The sequence below is a fragment of the Cygnus olor genome, chromosome 12, assembly GCF_009769625.2.
Source record: "Cygnus olor isolate bCygOlo1 chromosome 12, bCygOlo1.pri.v2, whole genome shotgun sequence".
NCBI classification, from domain to species: Eukaryota; Metazoa; Chordata; class Aves; order Anseriformes; family Anatidae; genus Cygnus; species Cygnus olor.
This window is the reverse complement of record NC_049180.1, coordinates 12,968,098-12,991,270: the sequence shown is the minus strand read 5'-3', so window position 1 is coordinate 12,991,270 and position 23,173 is coordinate 12,968,098. Positions and strand designations below refer to the sequence as shown.

The 23,173-nt window shown below is 54.7% G+C and overlaps 1 protein-coding gene across 8 annotated transcripts in view; it reads right to left on the bottom strand.

Moving 5' to 3' along the window:
• The window catches only part of HYDIN (HYDIN axonemal central pair apparatus protein), a 121,738-nt gene that overhangs the window by 12,126 nt on the left and 86,439 nt on the right, over window positions 1-23,173 (bottom strand). For 4 of the 8 annotated variants that reach the window (XR_005823631.1, XM_040571108.1, XM_040571110.1 and 1 more), the window contains 34 exons: window positions 22,864-23,103; window positions 22,445-22,613; window positions 21,710-21,901; window positions 20,770-20,934; window positions 20,129-20,302; window positions 18,946-19,154; window positions 18,664-18,816; window positions 18,159-18,342; window positions 17,567-17,708; window positions 16,485-16,650; window positions 15,572-16,213; window positions 14,880-15,089; window positions 14,338-14,543; window positions 14,014-14,196; window positions 13,604-13,723; window positions 12,325-12,484; window positions 12,057-12,229; window positions 11,293-11,491; window positions 10,485-10,584; window positions 9,859-9,958; window positions 9,189-9,357; window positions 8,669-8,907; window positions 8,281-8,395; window positions 7,582-7,786; window positions 7,045-7,280; window positions 6,321-6,472; window positions 5,553-5,745; window positions 4,979-5,087; window positions 4,110-4,370; window positions 3,493-3,635; window positions 3,023-3,241; window positions 1,711-1,871; window positions 1,016-1,128; window positions 82-316 (listed from right to left, as the gene is read on the bottom strand). Coding sequence is in view for 7 of the 8 variants with exons in the window: in XM_040571108.1 (XP_040427042.1) it covers window positions 82-316; window positions 1,016-1,128; window positions 1,711-1,871; window positions 3,023-3,241; window positions 3,493-3,635; window positions 4,110-4,370; window positions 4,979-5,087; window positions 5,553-5,745; window positions 6,321-6,472; window positions 7,045-7,280; window positions 7,582-7,786; window positions 8,281-8,395; window positions 8,669-8,907; window positions 9,189-9,357; window positions 9,859-9,958; window positions 10,485-10,584; window positions 11,293-11,491; window positions 12,057-12,229; window positions 12,325-12,484; window positions 13,604-13,723; window positions 14,014-14,196; window positions 14,338-14,543; window positions 14,880-15,089; window positions 15,572-16,213; window positions 16,485-16,650; window positions 17,567-17,708; window positions 18,159-18,342; window positions 18,664-18,816; window positions 18,946-19,154; window positions 20,129-20,302; window positions 20,770-20,934; window positions 21,710-21,901; window positions 22,445-22,613; window positions 22,864-23,103 (6,437 nt within the window). In the remaining variant the exon portion in view is untranslated. Of the gene's footprint in view, window positions 1-81; window positions 317-1,015; window positions 1,129-1,710; window positions 1,872-3,022; window positions 3,242-3,492; window positions 3,636-4,109; window positions 4,371-4,978; window positions 5,088-5,552; window positions 5,746-6,320; window positions 6,473-7,044; window positions 7,281-7,581; window positions 7,787-8,280; window positions 8,396-8,668; window positions 8,908-9,188; window positions 9,358-9,858; window positions 9,959-10,484; window positions 10,585-11,292; window positions 11,492-12,056; window positions 12,230-12,324; window positions 12,485-13,603; window positions 13,724-14,013; window positions 14,197-14,337; window positions 14,544-14,879; window positions 15,090-15,571; window positions 16,214-16,484; window positions 16,651-17,566; window positions 17,709-18,158; window positions 18,343-18,663; window positions 18,817-18,945; window positions 19,155-20,128; window positions 20,303-20,769; window positions 21,029-21,709; window positions 21,902-22,444; window positions 22,614-22,863; window positions 23,104-23,173 lie in introns of those variants that run through there. The other 4 variants (XM_040571109.1, XM_040571112.1, XM_040571113.1 and 1 more) reach the window with 4 other exon arrangements.

Sequence of the window (23,173 nt, the reverse complement as noted above, 5' to 3'; positions counted from 1 at the left end):
ATTCCCACCCCCCAGTCAGAGGCAATACTGTGACTCAGGGTAGCCTGAGTTAACAAGTTAGCAATCCTGGATGCTTCCTACCTGCAGAGCATGCAGCTCTCAAAGTCCCCCACATACACCGGGGAGAACTTCATCTGGAAGAGCTGCTCCTGGCCGGCAGGGATGGTGCCGCTGCGGGGCTCGACAGAGAAGAGCGGGGTGGCATGGATGGTGCTCAGGGGCGAGCTCAGGGAGGGTGAGTCGTGCCCTGGAGAGCGGCCCCGCTGGCTGGGCTGGAGCTTCTCGGAGGCACCAGAAGCGGACGAGAGGAAATCCCCTGTGGGAAGGAAGAGGTTAGCAGGACATCTTCTTCCAAGAAGGACATCTGCTGATCCTCCTGCTGCAAGTGGATGGGAGGGGAGCTGGGATGCTCTTGGCATGTCCCTGAGCCCATGCTTTCAGCAGGAGGGCTCCCATCGAGGAACAGAGTGGTCAAGGTCATCTTACTTTTGTGTTACTGCTGGCCAAGTTGTAATCCTAGAAAGTCTTGGGGATAGGTATGAAAGTGAGGACAGACAGCAGGGAGAATTCGGGGTAGGAGAGGACAAATACAGTGAAAAGGCCCAGCAGAACCAGAGAACTGCTTATATCAAAACACACCACTGAACATCACTCTGTAGAAGATGCTCGGATGTAGGCTATGTCTCTGTTAGCAAATTAAATGAGCCCAGGACTGAAGCCAGCTGTTTCACTCCATGTTGTTAAACTCTCTCCATCTCCAGAATGGAGTTGCTAGATGCAGACTTCTCCTTGCCAGCGCTCGCTCCCAAAACATTTCCAGGAACTACTGGGAGAATTGGCCTGGGTCAAACCTGTGTCAACTAGCCAGAGATCAGTGTGTTACAGCACCTGGGAAAATTTCTGGGTGCTATTTCATGTCAGACAGCCTCATCTCTTAGGGACAGCATTAAGTCCAACTTCAAGTGACTAAAACATAGCGGGCAGCCCCAGCTGCCACGCAGAGCCAGTGCCTTACCTTCCAGGGTGGCGAGGAGCAGCTCCCCAGCTCGGCTCGCTGCCCTTTCATCCCCCATGTCCTCCATCCAGGTGTATTCCAGGGCCACGTTCCCTGTGTTGGACAGCCGGAAACTGGAAAGCAAGAAGGAAAACAAAAAGGCCCATAAATCCAAAGCGAGTAGAGAAGTAACACTGCCAGGTGGGCTCCTGGCACCCTTCTTTGTGCTGAGCAGTGTGTTCTTGGACAGCAATGGAGACAAGGCTGGGCTAGGCTGTCAGGGACAAAGTAATTGCAAGTTTAGAATTTAGAGGAAGGTGCAGACATGGTGCCTGAGAGACTTAACCCAGTCTCACATCTCAAGTTGGCATCATTTTGACAGCAAACTTGTCCTTGAGCAGGTGAGGACTGGCAACATGCAAGGAGAGCAAAACCATGGTTGCTCCCAGCAGAAAAGCCCAGCAGAATTGCACCTCTCCTGGCACTGCAGGCAGGAGCATCCCCCTCCGAGTCTCAGCAGCCCGATGGAAATTGGAAGAGGTTTATGAAATGGCTGTGCAATGAGCATGTCGGGGGCTGGTCGCATGGGAGCACGAGTAGAAGGAAAAGCAGAGGCCACTGGAGCCCACCACGTCTCTGGGGAAGCAGGCACTGGCTGTGCGGTGCTGTGCCAGTCCTGGGCAAAGGCTGCTCCCTGCCTGACCTCCACCACTCACGTGAATGTCCTTGTCTGGAAGAGCAAGGTCTCCTTGAACTGAATCGCATCCGTATCCAGCTTGAACTCGGTGTAATCGACGACGGCGCTGAGGCAAAGCTCCACCTCACGGCTGCTCCTCTCCAGGAGGCTGTGAGCTGGTTCTGGGTCTGTTTCAATCACCTCCAAAGAGAACAAGGAGGAATCACTGAGCAGAGCCCAGAAAGCCAGACTGAGCACGGAGCCTTTGGGCCTTCAAAACCAACCACGTATAGGGGTTAGGAAGGACTGCTCCCATTTATTTCCCTAGAAGGAGGACAAAATCTGACCCTGCTGCTAACCACTAAGGCATTTGTTCCTCCATGCTGCTCAAAGCAGTCACCACTACGACTGTGAGCACACCGGTGGGGATGAAGACCAGCTATCATTCACCATGTTCTAGTTCTGTAGAGCAACCTTTTTCCTGGAACCCTATAAATCTGGCAGGTCTCTAAATTAGGATTAAGCTCCCTTGATGGAGCTCCATGGATGGAGAAACCCAAGAATGAACAAATCTAGAAAGTGCTTTCCAAATGTCACGTGTGGTACAGCAGCTGTCCAGGCATCCTGGGATGGGAATTAATTTACTAGGGAAGTCTCTGGCTACTGATGGTAGAAGGTTGGAGGAAAAAAATTGGTTTAGTGGTCTTACGATGGCTCAGAAACCAAAGAAGAGACACTCAAGATAAGAGTGCTTCATCACTAATTACAGGAAAGCAAGAGCTTCCAGAGACTATGCTCTGGACTCCCATATGACTGCCTCACGCTGCTGGGGCTGCCCCATTCTGAGATATCCCACATGATATAGAGACCACAACAGAAATCTCAGCAGCATAGACAGAGCTCACCCAAAACGTGCCAGTGGGCTAGCCAGTGTGCACAGAAGAGAGAGAGTTTCACTCTCCACTTCAAAACAAGAGCTAGAGCACAGTGGGGTTAACTCTTCATTGGCACAAAAGGCACTGAATCAGATGAAGAGTTACTAACACCCTAAAAAGCGTCATAAAAATAAAATGTGACCTTCCACATAACATGGGCTGCAACACTTCTGAGACCAACATTTGCAAGTGACTAAAACACCTCTCACCAACAGACTTCCCCATCTTGTGGGAGCATAACAGGTCGCAGTGAATCCATCTCTCCCCAAAATCACTCCGCTGGTTAAAACTCACGCTCCTGCTTCCTCACATTTCAGGAGGAAGCAGGAACCGCTAAGCCACCAGAGATATTGGCCTGTTGCTGTGGGCATCTAGGTTTGCAGAAGCTGGGTGAGCTTTTGCTGTCGTGTTTCTTACCTTCTTCTTGACAGGCCACGAGGCTGCTTGGCCCCTCGTGGCATCTACCCACTTGACGGTGCACAGGCGGTTGTCCCAGTCAGTGACCTGCTCCGGTGGCAACTGGAAGGCAATCCTGGCCACCTTACACCTCACAGGTTGCCTTCTGAAGGTGACTGCCACATCCGATTTCAAGGTCACTGTAATGTCCTTAGCGCAGCCCGCGTGGAGGTGTCCCACCTAAAGCAGAGAGCCAACCAACCTGGAATCACTGGCAAGGGCAGGGCTGGCAGCGAGGACATCACCTCCCATAACAGGGAGCCTTTTTGGTGGGGTGGAGAGTCCTGCCCAAACAAAGCTCCGTGTCTGGCAGTCAGCATCTGCTAGGGGTCACTGAAATGTGGCACCAGTACGTGGAAAGTCGCTGGTGGATCCCAGGAGATGTCTGGCAGTATTTGGGTAGTGGGAAAGGCAGAACTGCCTGAGCTCACCTGGGGGGAGAAGTGAAACGGGGGGCCTGCCGGCCACTCGAACCGCATTGCCTCCGCCCGGCTGCGGTTGGTGATCGTGAAGGTGGCCTGGTAGGGCTTCCCAATGTGACAGTCCCCAAACTGGATGTGATCTGCTCTGGCAGCTGTTAAGAAGCACAAGGGATGTCAGTGTGCAGCCAGGTCCATCCACCCCCAGAACATGCATGTCCGACTCTTCCCCTAGCTCCAAGCCCTCCTGCCTCTGGGAGATGCATTTCCCTGTTCTACTCCCGTCCTTCAGAGATGCACCCTGGCACGTCCCTACACGTGGTGCAGAGGGATGTGCATTGCAGCATGCCCATGGCAGGCACGCTCACAGACCACCAGGCCTGGTGGGTGACAGCACAGGACTGCTTATGGAGAGGACATGGGATCATACATGGCCTTCATCCCCACAGGACACCACAGGCCAATAGACCTCCTGTGGCCCTTGTGTTCCCACATGTGGCTGCTGTGCAGGCTACAGAAGGCAACAGGATCTGTCCACTAAGGCTATGCCACACCACACTGGCCCAAGGTGAACAGAAACGTGTATTTTCCTACTCTTTATTCCCTCTTGGCAGCCTCTCCTCTCTTACCTTCAATTGTGTCCTCCTCCAGATCACCCTCAGAGCTCTCCTCAGCGCTGTCTACCACGAGTCCATGGATATTGTCTATCGTGAAGTCATCCTCGTAGCCTTCACCCACCAGCTGAACGTTGGTCTCTTCATAGGGGTTGTCCACCACGGACAGGTGGATCTTCCCTTCCACGCGGTGGGGCAGGCTGGGTTTGAAAAGCACATCGAACTCTGCTAATTCCCCGCGGTGCAGGACCAGGGAAGCGGTGTGGGGTTTCATCCCTGCAGAGCAATGGAAGTGAGAGACAGGGACACAGCTGCACAGAGGAAACACCTCCAGAGGGTATAAGAGGAATAAGTGGCTGCAACCCAGCTGTCTCTAAGCACAGGTTCTCCCCCCGGAGGCTCTAGATGTTCCTCCTATGTTCACAAGACTATGATGACACCATGCGGATCCTGAAGTGTCTTAACTTCTTGTTAACACCTGGCTCTCAAACTGCCTCCAGCCAGCTCCTGCCATACCTAAGCTGAGTCAGGTAGTGTTTTCGGCTTCTGTTGGCTGGCTGTGGGATCAAGGGCTGCCTTTGTTCAGGCTGGTAGCTCCCCACACGCAGCAAAGACCTCGGAGGGTCCACTGAAGTGCTGATAGTTCCCCAGGGCTTTCCCACAGCTTGACCCACAATGTCCAGAAAAGCAGAAAAACTTCCTACAGCTTGCTAGGAAGAAATTCTGGAGCAGCACAATCTGTGGTGCAAAGTCCACATGAAAAGCTAGGGGTAGAGAGAGCCCCAGGAAAGAAACTGTCTCTAATACCTGCTGCTTGGCCAAACCAAAAGCAGGGCACAACCTTCCCTGTGTGGATGACCACACTTCATGGTTAACATATTTACCTTCTCCAGCAGAGTCCTCCTTCATACCTGCAGCCTGGTAGATGCACTGCGTGGTTGGCCTGGCTCTCAGGAAGAAAACTCCCCCTTCATCCAACAGATCTATCATCACCTGGGAAAACGGAACACAGCATGACCACATCTGTGAGGGTACAGGACTGCCCATGGACCAACACCGAGCTGCTGCTGGTCCACCACTGGGAACCCAGCACACTACTCTGCTTCACACACAACTCTTAGCGTGAAGTGGAAGTAAAATCAGACAGAAAAAGTGGTCAGAAGTGATGGAACGTAGTTAAAATATAAGTAAACATGACAGAGTATTAAAAAGTAATGAGCAGAATGGAATTAAACGACAACTGAGTTTAATTAAAATGTAGTAAAACATGGTCAGATAGAATATAACGTAACTAGGACACCACACATTGCCGCTGATAACCAAAACGCGAGCAGGGAGGGGTGGGAAGGGGTCACGCAGAGTAGCAGCACATCCCAGCCGTGTTTTCTGGGGCCTCTCCTCCACGGGAGGAGGGCTTGTTCCCAGAGCAGAGGGTGCATTCCCCAAGCTGGGCCTTACCTGGACAGGTATGATGCCGGCGTTATGAAGGACCAGAGGGAGCTTTTCAGAGTCACCCAGCAGCAGCTTCTTGAAGAGGAGCAGAGGGTTCCCTCCCTTACTGTGAAGGACTGGGCGCAGGACCGTGACCTGAGGCAGATTCCCCTCTCCACTGATATCAAACGTCAGGCTTTGGGCTTTAATTGCTGCAGGGCTGCAGGAGGGGCAGAGGAGAAATCGTTGTTGGCTGGCAATAACCCGTTTTCCATTTGCCAGGCAATGAATGGGGTGCCACCCACAGCCCCCCTTGTCCCTCTCCTCCCATGTCCTGAACATGGTTCCAGGACAGAGTAACCAGCTGCTCTTACAAGGGCTGCAGTTGTTCTTTAATATGGAATACCATGACATACCCTAGGTTAATCACATACAGTCATCTCCTTGGAACATAAATGAGGAGATAATGTATAGTGGCTTCCTGGCACAGAAACCACTTCATCCAGCCCTTTGGCCTTGGAAAGCCCCAGCTCAGCCGCTGCGCCTCCACGTTTTTCTGATTCACTAACTTCCAGTTGGCTACCTAACGTTGAGCAGACTTCATAGCCAATAATACACACTAAACTATGACTCTTATTCTTCTGCCCTGCTCTACCTAGTAGTTACTACATGATCCAATGCTAACTCTTCTTCCTAGGCCTACTACAAGAGCTAGGACTGATGACAGGTCCGCATCCTGCCAGAGGAGAAGCAGCTATCAGAGAGGTCCCCCCACGAGCTCACATGGTGCATTACCTTGTCTGGACATCAAGTGAAGCTTCAAAAGTGCACTGGTAGCTCTGCATGGTTTGTGGAATGAAGGTCACCGTAGCGAAGGTGTGGGAGCGGCTGGGCACACACATCTGGACGGGGTCCACCTCGAAAATGTCGCTGACGCGGCTGTTGGGCTGGGGGAAGTGCACGGAGCGGAGTTAGGAGGAAACACCCTTCTGTGTGATGTAGTCTGATGCACGTTGTGGGGAGCTGGGGACAGGACAGGATCCTTCCGTCTCGGGGGGTGACTCCAAAGCGGTGCTGGCCTTGGATACGGAGCTGCCATAAAGCCCAGGAGGGCCAAAGCTTGCTCTGAGTGCTTGGCATGTTAGCAGCCACCCACCCCAGTTGACATGTGAGGGTGGTGACTGCATGGAAACCCTGCAAAAAAAATCTAGAATTGACCTTTAAATAGATGGAAAAGACCAGGGAGCCTGATGAAATGGCCTCCTTTGAGCCCAGACACATCCAATGTGCTTCCAAAAGAGATCCAGAAGGGTTCAGGTCTCCCACCACACACCCAGAGGAATGAGCCAAAACCTTGCTTGAGACATGCTGAGTTCAAACCAGCTGCCACCTGGGGCTGCTGCTCTCCCCCAAAGCTTCATCTGCACAGAGCTGGACTAGACAGGGTGAGATGAACCTGGAGAAGGAGGCAGGCTCCTACCTTAGAAGGACAACAATCACCTTGACTTCTATTTCTTACCTTACCGAAGATGGGTTTGATGGAGAGGACCACGTTGCAGGGGACTTTGCCCACGTTGCGGATCTTGAAGCGAGCAGTGGCCCGGTGCCCAACCAGGACGTTAGTGAAGATGAATTTGTTCTCGTCTGTGATGAACACGCCCCTGTCCTGCACGGTCTGCAGGATCTGGCAGAGGTTGGTGTTGCTGCAGATGCGATGCTCCTCAAAGATGGACCCCACGTCGTCAGCCACAAACGCTGCAAGAAGACAAGAGGGAGGGCTGAGATGGAGAAGGCTTGCTGCTGGGGTTAGCTGCACCTCGTTGGCCCTCACAGAAGGCTTGATAAGCCCCTTCTGCCCAGGTCACTGCAAAACTCTGCCTGGAAGCCCAGGCACCCTCAGTCTTAAAGGGCATTACTTCCTCTTTGCCCTTCCGTGTACCCGTTCCAGCCTCTCCCACTGGTGCACTTGAAAACCCTCGGGGCTTCCAGCCCTTTCAAAAGGTCTGGGTGCTCAGCAGCAGCAGGTCTGGCCATGGAAACCTGGGGATGGGCATACCTGGGAGACAGGACTCGGCCAGCAGGGTATAGGGGATGCCCAGGGGGTTGTCCCTGGGGTCCCTGTCGCTGATATCGATGGAGAGGTGCTCCTCGCACAGCCCCAGCGGCTCTGCGTGGCAATCCACCGTGATTGTCTGCTTGTCCCCGGGATGGATGGAGCCGAAGCCGGGGTACACCGTGAACATGCCCAGGGTGAAGCGAGCCTGCAGAAGGAGTCCCGGGAGAGGCTGAGGGCTGGCAGCCTGGCCTTGGGCATCCCCAGCAAGGACTGTACCACCTCCTGGCCTCCAGATGGGCCAAGGGCAAGAAGGGATGGTCCATGGCCCAGAGGCAGCCCCAGGATGACGTGAACAAGCCAGGAGGTTGTGCAGGCTTGTCCCAGGTGACATTGAGAAGGAAGTTTGGGTGTAAAGGGTGAAGGCAGTAGCTGGGATCCTTCAGCCTCCAGGGGTAAAACAGGAGAGCAGAAACAACCGTGAGAAATGATGGGAGGGGAAAGAGGGGGCCTGGTGAGAGGGCAGGGAAGGGAGAGCCCCAAAGGGCTTCAGGTCTGAGTTTCTGCTGGTGGCCGGGAGGGGATGGAGATCCAAGCACCTGCACACACAGACCACGTCCCATCCCGCAGCCATGAGCCCTGTCCCAGGTGCAGTCAAGCCCCCTGACCCTGCCACATGTTGGGGGAGCAGGAGCCACCCACCTGCATGAAGGGGTTCGTCTCCTTCTGCAGGGACGGCTTGCTTTGCTTTGCAGAGGTTATCACCTTGCTTACGTTTTCATTCTCCTGGGAGTGGTTAGATTTCTTGTGATGGGCGCTGGGGGGAGAAAGCAGAAATACCCATGGTGCTGAGCTCCCCCGGCCATCCTCCGAGGCCAAGGGCTGACCTTCCCTCCCTGTGGAGGAAAGCCTTCCAGGTTCACGTTCCTGATGGCTCCTCCTGCTGCCACAGGGTAGGGACAGATCAGCCGTACCACCAGCTTTGTCCTACACATGGGGACGCTGAGGCATTTTGGGTCCCGTGCTCACAAAGGGACCAGGACCCAGTGCCCAGTCCTGGCTGGGAAGGATGCTGCAGCTCTTCTCTCACCTTTTCCTTGCCAGCCCAGGCACATCCTGGTCTGCTTTGTAGACGAGGAACTTAAAGTCGAGGCTGCCTCTGTTCTCCAGCGTGATGGTGCAGGTTTTCTTGGTGCCGTTGACCAGGGCGCCGAAGTTGATGAGCGAGGCCGGGGTGATGCTGTACTTGCTGAACAGAGCTTTGGCGGACACCGGCACGGGGATGATGGCGATGGTCTCCCCTCCTTCGCAGAGGCTGGGCTCAATCACCTGCAGCCAGGGGAGGGGTTGTTAAGGCAGCAAGGTGACCAGCCCTGCTGTCCCCTAATGCCACCCCATATCCCCTTCAACCTCCTCTATTTAAATCCAGCTGTTTCAATGCCTCCTGCAGAGCCAGATTTTCAGCTCTACTTAAGAAGCATCCCCAACAGCTTCTGGAAGACTTTGCTGTGTACATCTAAGAGAGGGTTCCCAAGCTAAACCTTTCCTTCCAGAGGACCCACATCCTGCTAACACCCGGGGTAAGTGCCCGCCTGGCTCGGGCAGCTCACCTGGCACTTCAGGATGGGTTTGTCCTCGATGCTCATTTCTGCCCTGGGGTGGAAGAGCAGCTGGACCTGCACAGGGCGCTCGGAGGCGGTCAGCACCCCTCTCTGTGGCTGGATAGAGAAGTGGGATGCCAAGTCTGGGATGCTGGTATCTGCATTTTCTATCTTGAAGCTGGGTACAAAGGGAAGGAACAAAGACCTCTGTGGTTAGAGGTACTGGGTGGCAGCAGCACAGCCAGCACCTTGCATAGGACCTTAAGGGAAAAAAAAAAAAAGAAAGGGTCCATCTCTGCTTGGGAAATCCCAGATTTTGACACAGACTGCAGACAAGAGTGATGTAAGCTCACTTCAACACTGATTTTGTCATTCCCTCCTTTAAAGACTTTCATAAAGAGAAATGAGTACACCCTCAAATGAAGGGAACCAATCTCAGCAGTACGGGGAGCTTAAATTTCAGCCTCTTTTTTTGGTGCCTGCTGAGCCGTAAAGAACTGCTTGTGCCTGCATTCTCTGTTAAAATATTTGAGGTACGAGAGTCCGGATTTTGTGTTTACCCAAACTATGAGGAAGCCAGCATGGGAAAAGGTTCCAGCCATGGACAGACCGGGAGGCAGGTCTGGGCAGAGGGTGGCAGCGCGCACGGACAGAGCAGGCAGCTGGAGCAGCGACCCACCTGTATGCGATCTCGTACTTCCCTTTGTTCCTCAGGGTCAGTGCTTGCTTTGCATCATCCAGCACTTTAAGGACTCCAAAATCCACGCTGCCATCTGTACCTGCAGTGTTCCCACAGAGAGAGGTAGAAGATGGTGAATATCTGAGAGCTGCTGGAGGCTGCACCAAGTGACAAGGTACATAAACGAAGTTCTCAGACATCACAAAATCCTCAGCAGGTTTCCCCATCCTGGGAGCTTTCCCTAGCTGCTCTGCTGCCCTTTCTCTTGCTTGGAGAGCATTTGCAGGGGTCAGCAGCTAATGAGCCTGGTTTTCATCTCCCTGCTTCCAAGCACAGATCCACCAACTCTATGTGCTATGCTGCGCCTTCAAGAGGTGCCAGCTGCTTTTGCACATTTCAACATACCAAATCAATCTGCCTGTGAAGTGACACACTTCAAAGCTGGGACATGAGACCCAAGGCTGTCTGTGCCCTGACAGTAGTGCTTCATGCCACGCAGTGTGGAGGACACGTGCTTTATGGCCATGCTTGCATGCTATCCGATCCTGGCCCAAGTGTTTTGGTTGCATGCCTGCCGAGGCAATGCCTGGCACCTGGACTACGTTGGTTCGGGTGCATCCACTGACCTTTAGGGATGGTGATGCTCAGAGCAACATCATAGGCCTCCGCGTGGATTTGGATATTTTCAATCTGAACAATCCCCAGGATGTTCTCTGCATCTGAAACCTGAGGCAGCAAGAAACAAACGCTGCTTGGACAATTCTCCTCTATTCTTTCAGTAGGTGACATAATGGTCCTTGTCTCTACTGGCTGGCTCCACCATGGCCTCCCCTACTTTGCGGACTATTGGTCTCTTAAATCACCCAGCATCCCACCGAAAGCCATGGGGGACAAAATCCCAGGGTGAGAGTTTGCTGCCCTATGTTAAAAACCACAAATGGACTTCAGGATGGGTGCTGAGAATGCACCAACGTCTGGACAACCAAATGACAGCATTCAGCCCTGCAGAGCATCAAGATGCTTGTGGCATGGGCTCAGGATGCTGCCCTGTGTTCCAGGCTAACACCGTGTGGGGACAACACCTGGTTATCTGGGATGGGGATGCTCAGGGATGCATTGCAAATGCAGTTTGAGGCAGCAGGGGCACAGCTTGTGTCTGCAGGTACATCTCTCCCTGACTCCACAATTTACTTGCCCAATGAAGCTTGGCTGCAAGAGCACCCTAGCAGTCATCTGGTTTCCAAAAAGCTGTCCTTCAGCCGGAGCCCCTTGCTGCTAAGGACCTGCCCACCCCGAAATTACAGGCAGAAAGAAGCTCACAAAGCCTCCTCCTTCAGCCCTCTTTGCAGGGTACCCTCCCCACACCGCCTCCATCCCTCAGGCCCCGTGGGCGAGCCTTGCCCTGCTCTGCCAGGGAGAGCAGGGTGCCCTCACCTCCAGCCGGATGGTCTTCTTCACGCTCAGCGCCTTCGTGGCCATGAAATGCAGGTACACCTCCAGCTCCGTGTGGGGCCCCACCATGCCTGCATCCTGCGACACCGAGAAGTCCTCGCCGAGGTTTTCCAGCCCGCTGAGCCTCCAGGCTGCGGGCAGCGGGGTGGAGTTTCGCAGCACCAGCTTCTTGCTGTCCCGCCTGCAGGGACACGAGGATGCTCAGTGCCGGTGGCTGGGCGAGCATCGCGACTGGACGCAGCTTGGGGCAGCCCCACGGGTGGGACAAGTTGGGTGTCTGCCCTGTGTGACAAGCCTGAGAGGTGAGGTCCTGGGGCACAGCAGCCAGCAGAAGGGAGATAGGGAAGGGCAACTGGACTGCTGTGGTGTTTGGAGAGCTGGGGCTGAACCAGCAGGCACTTCCCCTGGAAACAGACAGACGATGAAGCAGTGGCACGGGGTGTCTCAGGGCCACAGCACGTGGAACAGGGACTTCTCCAGCATGTCTAGCTGGAGTCAGCTAACACAAGCACTGGGGCACACACAGCTCTGCTGTGCATCAGGATGCCCAGAGCCCAGCACTGCTGGGGACTGCGGAGCTCACAGCCACCACGGGATGTCCAAGCCAGTGGGGAATGGTGAGCTGGAGACTGGGAACTGCTGAGGGGAGGAGAGATGTCGGTCCAGCCCCATCCTAAGGAGGCACATGGACAGCCAGAGAGCCCGAACTGCTCTTGTCCCTGGCAGATGGCCCCGGGGTGGCTGACCTGTGTAGCAGCAGCTTGTCGAAGTGCACCTGCTTGGGGCTGACCCCCAGCTCCACCCGCACCCCCTGGCAGCACAAGGGGAAGACCACCGGCTCCGGGTTCTCCTTAATGCAGCACACGAGGTTGTCTTCAATGAGGCCAGCTGATGTGGGGTACGCCCAAAGGCTCAGCTCCTAGCCCCCGTCCCCCCCAAAAAAACGAGAAGAGGTTTTGGTGAGCCAGAGGAGCAGCCCCTGGGTGCTGCCACCACTGCCTGCCCATCCCCTACCTGCTTCTCGTTCGGTTTCAGCGTCATGTTGGGAGGGTCCAAAAGGAACGTGTCTGCTTTGAGGTCGTGCTCAAAGAAGAAATGCACCTCTGCTTCCAAGGGGGTGGTGTTGAGGATGGTTATCTTCTCACAGTTGCTGGGGTAGTGCAGCGCCTTGTACCTGTCCATGGAAGGGGAGAAGGCTGCAGCAGAGCTGCTGGGGTCATTACCTTTACCAACCATCGAGGCCAGCGCTGCGTCCTGGCAGAAGGATGCTCTCTGCAGCCTCACAGGATGACCTAACAAGAAGGCTAAGAAAAAGGAACACGTTCATGGGCACGTTGCATGGTGGGCTCAGCCTTCTGGCACCTCCATGTCTGCGCCTTCACCTGGTGCCCCGTCCCAGAAGCGTGATGATGCACAAGCCACTTAAAGAAAGAGCATTTTGCAAAATGTAAATTCAAGTGTTCCTGCAAAAATAAAAGCCATTCAGGCACATGGTCCCTTCCCCACTGCTTTGGTAAGTTGCCTTCCCTGCAGGGTTTAAAAAATGCTTTTGCAAAGGGATTTTAAAAATAGTTTATCTTTTCTCATTCAGAAAAGCCATGAGACTGCCTTGTGTTTCATGGGTTTGCTCAAAGTCTCAGGAAGGAAAAAAAAAAAAAAAAAAAAAAAGGATGCATTCCCAAGAGGAGTGCTAAATTTAACAAGTGTCCCTTCCCTAAGGTGTGAAATAGCATTTGGAGTTAAATGGTTAAACAGCAAACAGAAACCTGAGACCATTCATCAGCCTGGCTAAAGATCCCCTTTTGTTTTCTAAAAAACATCAAAAAAAAAGTTTTTATTTCATTCCCCTGAGTTGCAAAATACCACTAGATCTCCAGGGCTCCCATGAAGATAAGGACTTCATTTCTAATATTAAAAAAAAAATAATCAAAGTTAAAAATAGACACACACCAGCAGCTTCAATGACTTTTTATAAGGAGACCTTATCCAGCAGTAAGTTTCAGAAAAACATAAATCCCATTTTTCTTCCTCTGCAGGTTACACACACACATCGACAGGCAAAATCATAAAACCTGACTACATTACAGATTAATCAGTGGTTTCCAACACCACCCGCAGAATAATTGCTTGTTCAGTCTGCCATTAAGCTCATTTTCCTAAGTGATGAGTCTGAGACTGGGAGGGAGGGCACAGGGTGCCTCCAAAACTGCCCATGCAGCCCTGGCAGCCCCACATGCCCCTCTGGGAGCAGGGGGGCACCGGGCTGCCCACCCGCCGGCTGGGGAGCACCTACCAGTCTCTGGACTTCCCACAGAGCAGCGGCCCGAAGTGGAATACACCTGTGCTCATGATGTACTGCTTGAAAACAATGTCACCATCTGCCTTGCTCTTCCTCCGGTGAGGAAACACCAGCCTGGGCAGGGAAAAAAGCAGGGGGATGAGGAACTATGAGATGCTCTAACTAGAAGAGCTGGCCAGAAAGCCACAGCCCTCAGCAGCAGCTGGGGTTCCCCGCTCCCAGCACGGGATGAGATGCTTGGGTGCTCAGGCAGCACACGATGGGATCATCGTGGGGCTGGGTGGCCTGGAGGGTCCCGAAGGAGCCACGAGGTGGTGGGGAGGTGGTCACTGGGGCACAACGGGCAGCCCCAGCTCCAGGGGCAGGGGGAGGCAGAGCAGGAGGCTCACACAGAGCAGCCTTACCGTGGGTCCTGGCTGATGGTGGGGTACAGGCAGGTGCCCCTGCAGTGCAGCTGGTGCAGTCGGTTTGTCCCCAGGATCTCAAAATGCAGCGTCTGGTCAAACTGGCCCAGCACCGTGGAGCTGAAGTGTACCTTCAGTTCAACCTGGCCGCGGGCAGGCACGATCCACCGGCAGCTGCTCAGCCTGGTGGTTAAAGAAGATGCTTCAAGATGTTGTTGACGAGAAAACCAGAGCAGGAGGAGGGCTGGGGACTCACCATCCCAGGCCACCCATCTGGTGGGACAGCCAGCGCGCCCACCGCCTCCCTCTGCTCTCGGGGCTCACCTGAGAGGCTTCCCCAGAGGTAGGCCCATGTCCACGCTGCTTTGGTCCACCTCAGGGGGACGTGGTGGTGGTGCCCCTGTGCCCAGCCCCTGGGGATGTTTCTTGCTCCGGCCAGAGCTTCGCTTGTCCTTCAGAGCCTCCCGGCTGCCCTCAGCCTTCTCCTTCCTTGACCGGCCTCTGGTGGGGGTGACTTGCTCCTCCGACATCTTGGCACCAAGGAAGAAAAAGGAGAGAGAAGTGAGACCAGCCCTGAGACATCCCCATCCTGGAAAGAAAGGTACAGGCTTGTTGACAAACACGGGAGAGAATAAATAAATAACCAGCATCTACTGGTTTCACACCTGCCCAATGCCTTAGTCTTCCCTGCTGGGCTTTGTTTTGCCTACGAAACTCCCCCGTGCCCAACCTTATTCATTATTCCGAATGTTATTCCATGCCTGCAGGCGTGGGGCCCCATCACCCCTCACTGCCCTCCTGCAGCCGTCCTGCTCCATCTCACCCACCATCCACACCCCATCCAGCCCGGCCCTCTGCCCTGGCACCTTGACAGTGAGCGCGATGGGAGCATCCACGAGGCTTTCTGTTTCCTTCTTTTCTTCTTCCAACACCGCACCTTCTGGTGCAACAAAGATGAAGTGCTTGAGAGCTTCTCCTGCAGGGGCCACACGCTTCTCCGGGTAGCGGATCACCGAGTAAAATGTGGTAGAAGGAATGGGAGGCCCTGAGGGACCCAGTCCCAGGCCATCCAGGATCTAAAAGATAAGAGAAAACCCTGTTTGTCCTTCATCATCTTCATCCTCACACACTTCCCCTACAGGCACTGAACTTTTGGCAATGTTTTTATATGGAGTACTCTGCCTTTTTTATGCCCAGTCGGGGGGGGGAAGAGGCTCCAGAACATTGCCAGGACCTACAAGTGGGACCTAGAGAGTAATACCTTCCTTGAAGAACACAACTGAGTGAAACAATGACCATGAGTTACCCTGCCCTGGGACCATTTTTAATGATTTCCAGACTGGGAAAGTCTTGGAACAGACAAGATGCTTGAACAGGGAGTACTCCCTCTTTCCACCCACACGAGGGACACTGAGAACCTCTCCAGCCACGTAGCTGCTAAGGACCCATGGTGGAACAAGCCTGGGACAAGGCTCCGTGCTGTTGTCACCAGGTGGGACACAAAGCACCAGGGCCCAGACCACAGCAGCCTCAGCATTCGGGCCCCGAGGGGCTTTACCTCCTCTGCCGCGGGCAGCTTGCCGCTCTCCAGAATCTTCCCCGTAGCATCTTCTGCACTCAGCACCTGGATGTCCAAGCAAGGCACCCCGACATCCTGGCCCTTGGCTGACCATTCTGCACCTTCCTGTTCCAGCCCAGGTAACCTGGATTCGATAGCCTTCAGTTTTTCCAGCCGCCCCCTCTCTGCCCGCTCCTTCTCCAGCCTCTCTTGGCGCTCCTTCTCTCTGTCCTTCCGGCTCCTGCGGCTGGAGAGAGGTGGGTGCTGGTCTTCTGCTTGGTACCTTGCCTCCTCTTGGCTCAGAAGGGACAGCAGAATGCCCTGAGCCCTGTCCCAGGATGACAAAATATGCGTGATGTCTTTCTGTGATGCCTCGTAGATCTTAAACCTCTTGGCCAAGACCTTCTCGCTATCACTCAGGGTCTTCTGCTTGGCTTCCTCTTGTTCGACCTTTGTGGGTTGCACAGCCACCACCGGGCTGCCATCCGTCAGGGGAACCTTGCTCCGCTTTTTCTTATCTTCCTTGTCACCTGCAACAGAGTCCAGGTGCTCCTTCACAGACCCCTTCTTGTCTACCCCTTCGTTGATGTCTGAGCGGTTGCTGGTGGACACATTGGTGTTGCTGGTGGAGGTGTTCAAATTCTGGGCAGGAGGAGAGGGGGAAAAGAAATGAGCACTTCAAAGCACTGACCCCAGTGCTGTGGGATGGTGATGATCGAGGTGGAGATCAGAACACCCTGGTGGAGAAGCAGTGTGATCAACCAGCATGGTTTCCCAGCCCAGCCCCATGTTCCCCTGGCCAGGTACCTGTCCCTGGGCACAGCAGTGTGTGCTGCTGGCTTCCTGTGGGATGGTACAACTCAATGGGAGGGTCCTCGGGGCTTTTCTCCTCTCTGTAAACACAGCCACCCACCTGTCTGCCTCCGTGCTGGCTTTTCTTCCCCGAGGCATTGTCTTTTTCTTTCCCAAGCTCTCTCTTCCCCCGCCTGGACTTCTTCTTCATCTCTTCTTCCTCCCTCAAGCGTTCTAGTTCTTGCTTGAGTTTTTCCTCAAGCTCTCGAGCCAGCTGCTCCATCTTCCTTCAGCAAACCAAACAGAAAACATCCTGGACAGTCACCACCAGAAAGCTGGGCTGGCTGCAACCCCAGCTGGTCCCCTGCTTCATTCACTGACCCTGAGGCCAGGCAGAGCCATTAGACCGCTTCTGTGGGCTTCCCTTAACCTGGGTAGACTGGGAACACCTGAACTGAGGAAAGGTAGAAAGGGCCAGCCAAGTCTGGGACTTGCTGTTATAAGGTCACAATTGTGCAGCTCCTCTGATAAGATCCACCTGCAGCATGCTGCCAAAGACAGCTCCACCATCTCTCCACACTGACCCATGAAGCCCTCTCTTGATTTCCCAGTGTAAGCCAACTCACAAACCACGAGCACCTCCTTATCCCTACCCCCACACTTCCTTGGCTTATCCAGCCCTTCTGCTTGGGCACAGCTCAATCCTTAGCGAGAAAAGCCATATCAACCAGAAAGCAAAGGCTGCAGTAATTCCCCTCCTGCAAAACAGGCTCTGAACAGCCAGGCTTCACACAGCTATTGCCCTTGGAAACTTGTGCTGTCTGTCCTGGAAGACAAGATCGGAATTGACCGAATTAACTTGGAGGCACTTATAGGTTCAGTGGCAAGGCAAGCCCAGCTCCCTGCAGCCAGGGCCTAAGCTGGAGGGCTCGCTGCTAAAACATGGAGATGTCGTCCTCATCTCCCTGGAGGAAGCTCCTTCCCCCCTTGGGAACTGGCAAGGTGGAACTGGCACTGCAGTGACACTTCTGGCCCATGCTCTGAAAGCCCTCTGAGCTGGACCAAGGTTCCTAGCAGCCTGCTGGCACCCAGTGTGGGGAGGGAAAGGGCATCAGGTGGGTGCTCAGGGGTCCTACGTGGGACAGGAGCAGGGAAACCCCTCAGGAACACTACTGGGGAGCTGCCCGCGGGAAGCTTACAGACCTCCTCTTCCTCTCACGCTGGACTTGTAGTATATTGTCATCAAACTGAGCTTTCTGCTCCTCCGTGAGGGCATCGTACTCCTCCTCATCCATCTCCTGGAGGCGTGCTTTCGCCCTCCTGGCGGCTTCCTCCTGCTCCCGTTCTTCCGCACAAGCCAGGGGAGGAATGGTTAGCAGCTGCAGACAGAGCTGGACGCTCTGGGTGAGCTGAGAGGGCTCAGAGCCCTGCCCAGCCCCAGCTGGACGTCCTGCCAGGAGGCAGCGGGCAGCCCAGACTCTTGTTCCGGCTGGAGAATCCCCCGAACCGCTGCTGTGCCCTGCCTGCCTCACATGCCCTGCACGGGGCTGAGATGCTCAGCCACAAGAGCTTGCACTTTTCCCCAGCTTTAAAGCCAGATGTTGTAAGGGAGGCATTTTGCACACTGTGAAGCTGTGTTTTAAGCAACTGTGAGCTGAGCACTGGCTACACTGCAGCAGAGGGCGGAGGGATTAAAACATCTCTTACAAGCTCCATCGACAACACCCAGATGGACACATGGATAAGGCCGAGGGCTTGAGAGAGAACATTTGAGGGGTACAGAGATGGTTCTTACCTTCCTGCTCTTTTGCAGCCATCTCTCTGGCTTTCAAAGAGGCATAATCCTGGAAGAGGTTCACGAAATAGATGTGAGGCCGGTTTCTGGCAGCTTTGAGCAGGCAGAGGAGAGCAGATGCCATGCTGCCTGCAAAGAGGGTCTCCAGGCCATCAAACACCACTCCCTGGTAGCAGTCACTCAGCTGTGAATAATGCCAAAAAGGAAGAGAAAGTCAGTAGCAGCACGCATTAGGCTCTCAGCCAGGCAATCAAACCAAATGTCAAAGGGCATCAACCATCTCGCTGACCATCATCTTGGAGCTGATGCTCCAAATGCATCAGCTCAGACAAGCTCCTGCTCTCTGCCACCTGATGGCATCTGCAACTTCACCCAAGGATGCTGCTGGCAGCCCAGCACTCCCTCCAACAGGTCCTTGAAGGCATCTCCGTGCCTCTTTGCACCAGGGATGTTATCATTTACCCCTCACCCTCCCAACCCTGAAGGCAGAGGAGAAGTGCCATACCTGCAGCCTTTCTGAGAGAATGGCCCCCAGCAAGTCCTCGGGAAGCACGCAGCTCATCAAGCCCATCTCTCCTGCACTGCTGCCGCCGACACTCAGCCACTGCTGCGCGGGAAAGCAGGGAAGCAGTGAGATGAGGTGAGAACTGGAGGAGCCCTGCAGTGTTGGACATCACACGGAAAATAAAACACTTTGGAAAAGACGCAGGCAGCTCCCACTGCTTGGAGCTGGGGTCTCAGCCAGCACAAAGCTTGAAAAGTCCCATGCGTTAACCGCCGTGATCACCTGTGAGCCTGCCAGGTCCGCGTGTTGCTGTTTCTGGGACTGGGACCCGTGTCCATCCGTCTTCCTCTTGCCCGTCGCTGCACTCGCCCGGCTACGGGAGCCAATGGACTGCTGGCTGGCTTTGTCCCCAGAGCTGGACTGGCTCGTGGCCGGGCTGTTCCTGGCCTCGGCACCGAGCTGCAAGCTGAGGGACGCCTCCGTGCTTTGACCTGCAGAGGAGACAGAAGCTTGGCAGGGCTGGTGGTGGGTGCTGCTGGTAAAGTGCAGCGCTGGATAGTGGGCTTTCAAGGCAGAGACTTTTAATGCACAGCCCTATGTCCTTCCTACCAAACGGGGCAGCGTGCATGCAGGTGACACCGTTTGTGTGGTAGCTCCCCTATGGATTGAGCCAGGGGTTTGCCCTCCAGGACCACCATTTCCCTACCTTGCAGCCATCCTGCATTCTCCCGTGGGCACTGTAACACACAGCTGTGCCCCAGCTGCCATCACCCATCTCCACTGGAGCTACATGTTCCTCACTGGATATCCCAACCCACCCTGCCTTCTCCCTCACTTGGTAGCACAAATCCTACCCTCCAGAGGCAGGGTCTGGCCTCACCCTGCACAGCTCGCAGCACCAGCTGCCCGATAAAATACCCTAAAAGTCGCCGGTCTCGTGTGGAGAACAGCACACCATCCACGAGCCGCGTGACCTGGTAGCGTACATAGGAAAAATCTCTGGAGAAAAGAGTTGATCTGCAGCACATCTCTCATCTGAAGCTCCTCAGGGAGGCTATTCTTCCTTTTCTCTCATGTTTGTGAAACCACGTTCCAAGTCAGGCATCTAGTGCTTAATGAGCCACTTCAGAGGGCTTTTTCCTCGTTAAAACGGGCAGCAGTTCTGCCTGATGGCTGTGAGGAGCAGGCTGAATTCAGCTTTGAGGAAATATTAAAAAGCCCTGAGAGAAATGCAGGTGTGCTTCACCGCTCTTGGGAAAAAGGGCATGTGCTAAGCAGCCCATGGGCAGGAAAAAGTGCCCCTGTGTGAGCCTTAACGTAAAGAGATTCCACCTAACCAGCGATGATTTATGAGTTGGCTTTACATCTCTACACACAGCACCCTAACAGAGCCGAGGGCTGGCAAACTTCTACTTCAGTGGAAGAAGAAGCAGCGGGTGGCTGGGGCGGCTTTCAGAGGCCTTACCGGCGTCCTCCATCTCCTTGTGGCTCTGCTCTATGGCCGCCCTGAGGCACAGCTCCCGCGCGCGGAGCCCAGCTGAGCTGCTCCTGTCGGAGATGGCTTCGGTCACCACCGAGTCAATGGACAGGCGGGCCGCGCCATAGCGTCTGGAGAGGGCCACTGCTGCCGACGTCTTTCCTGGAGGGAGAGGAAGAATAGCGTGGTGACACTCACACTGGAGTGCTCCTTTAGGGGAAACCCAGAGGGAGACAGCTTGGATACACTTAGAAATATCCTCTGGGGATGGGGGGATCACCCCCAAGGGGGACCTTTGTCCCCTGTGGTCGCCTGAGTGCTCCAACCCTGTCCCAGATGTTTGCCGGCCTGTCCCAGAGGGCTCGTGCAACACCTAGGCATGGTTTGGGGCTCAGCATGGGCTAGGGACTGCCCCCAAAACGCAAGGCAGAATTCATGGCAGAATGAGAACCTATCTGTACAGACACTAGGTGGGCCACTTGTGGCTAGGGAGAGGGCTGGGACTGCTCCATGCACAGCGGATCCATGGTCTGCCCACTTCAGGCCACCAACCAAGTGCCACGGACCCCCAGGATGCCCCCTCGCCCAGTTCCCCCGCTCCTTGCAGCTGAAGGCCACAGCACACATACCCGTCAGGGGCGCCCCGTGGACGATGATGACGATCCCTCTGCGGTTTTGGGCTGCACGGCCTTCTGCAGAGATATCAAGGCCGAGGTGGCGGGCGATGGCTCTGCGGACGGGGCTGTTGTCTAGCTCTCCCGCGGCGTCCTTGCTGCTGGTGCTCTGCCAGTGCTCTGCCGGGCAGGACCGGGTACAGGAGTCAGCCCGCTGCACACCACCGGTCCTGTGCTTCTTCCCTGTCCCCTCAGGTCCCAGGAGAGGAGGATGCTGGAAACAATGCCGTGCCTAGGGACTCCTCGTGCTCTTCCCTAAGGCTTGCTCAGGTTGGGGTCTGTCCTGAGCGCTGCTGATGGTGCCCAGTCACACTATGGTAAGTGGGGTGGCAGAAAGGAGCCTCAGAGGACCGGGCCAAGTCTCCTTCCATGAACAGCTCCAAAGCCCCAGGGCCTTCTGAGTAAGCAGGGCACGCACAGAACCGGGCATTTCACACGGGCCCAAGGGAACAGTTCTCCTCCAGGCTCCTTCACCATATAGCTGGATGATTTAGGAATATTACACCAAGCTGGGCTTTTAATTCGCCACAACAGAACTGTCAAAGAGCTCCAGTTCTGCCCTTAGGAGGTTACCAAAAGCCACCTTGGTCACCAGGGTCACACAGAGCGAGCACTGCCTTGCCAAGGAGAGGGAACAGCGACATCCCAGCGGCTTCTGGGGGCAGAGGTGCTCATCTGACAAAGCTGGGGACAACCTCCCTTGCCTCTCACTTGCCCCTGCACCAGACCCTTGTCGGGATCCTACAGACTTTATGTGCAAGAGAGGATTCAGGACCTACAGGAGTGAAGATGTCATGAGACTGCAGTGGAGTGATAGGAGATGATGCCAAAGACCTCCATGGAGGCCCTTCTGCTTCCGTGGACACAGAAGAGGCAAAAATCTTAGGGTCATTACCTGTCCAGCGCCTTTTCCCAAGACCTTCCTCCTCCTCTTCTCCCAGTTCAGATTTAGAGTCTACCTTGCTGGACTGGTTTTCATCAAACATGGAGAAGGGAATGATGGAGCTATGGGATGAGATGGTGTGCACGATCCCAGCAGAGTACTTCCCTCCTTGATCTGAGAGAGACTGGACGTCTTCAGCATTTGCTGATGAAGAAGGACACAGAGAGGGCAGATGGTGAAGAACATGGCCAGGCAAGCTGCTCTTTGCCATTTGTCACTTTGCAAGGCCACATGCAAAAAGGTGAAAAATTCCCCAAGAAGGGAGATACCCGAGGCACACAGAAGCCTGTCCAAGCTTTCTTTGCCCTTTGGGGAAGTTTGAGCTTGTGCTTTTGTTGTTGGGAAGGAGAAAATTTAAAATAGGATAGCTGGTAATGTTAGACCTGCTCCTACTGGCTGAAGAACTCATCCAGTCTTATTCTTAGTGGTTAAGACACAAGAGGATCTTCTGATTATTTAGAGGGTATTTTCCAGGCCATGGCAGGCAGGGATGAGCTTGCTGTGGCTGCACTCAGGGCTGGTAGCGGATGCATGTCACAAACCAGACTTTCACCCCAGAATCCCTCCATCGAGCACAAATGCTTGAAGGCAGACTGAAGCCTGCTTCCATAGAGAATGAGTTCATGGATATGTGTGCTGGTCCCCCTGCTGTGCCCACACTCAGGGCAGCCAATGCCAGAGCCTCACCATTGTCCTGGCCTGCTGGTTCCCCAGGCTTGGGCTTCCCCTGCTCATCCTGCAGCCTCTTCTGGTCCTGGTAGTACTCCAGCACCTCTGGGGGCAGCTTCTCACCAGGGACACGTGGAGGCAGCAGCAGGGTGTTGTGGCAATCGTAGTCCTTCAGCACCCGCAGAATCTGCGTACTCAGGGAAGAGAAACCACCCCTTACGTGAAGACCTCTGTTACATGAACCGCTTTCCCAGCCAACCTAGATCTTCTCCCTTGTTCCTTCCTCCCATCATAGACTAATCAAGCTCCTCCAAAGCCTGCCAGCAGAGCCATCTGACCCTGAAAGGCCACCAGTGGGGACTGCCTCCATCCCCCTGCCGTGAGCTGAAGCGCTGTGAAGCCACAGCAGCACGCACGCGGGGTCCAGACCTCCTCACCTGCTCCTCGGCGAGGTACTGCTGGTCGAACTCCAGGGAGTAAAACTCGATGGGGAACTCGCACGGGTTCTTCACCACCACTGTCCCCTCTGCCCCGCTGCTGTACGGCAGCACTGGCCCCAGCTCGAGCACCGGGGGGTTGAACTCCAGCTGTGGCTCCAGCCCGTGCCCCGAGACCGGCAGCTGGAAGTGCTGGCTGCTCTGGCAGATGTTAATCTTCAGCTCACTTCTGTAGGACCTCTGGAAAGAGAGAAGGGCAGAAGGCTCCTACAGGTAGTCCCAGGTGACAGGGACTCCAATTCAACCCTTG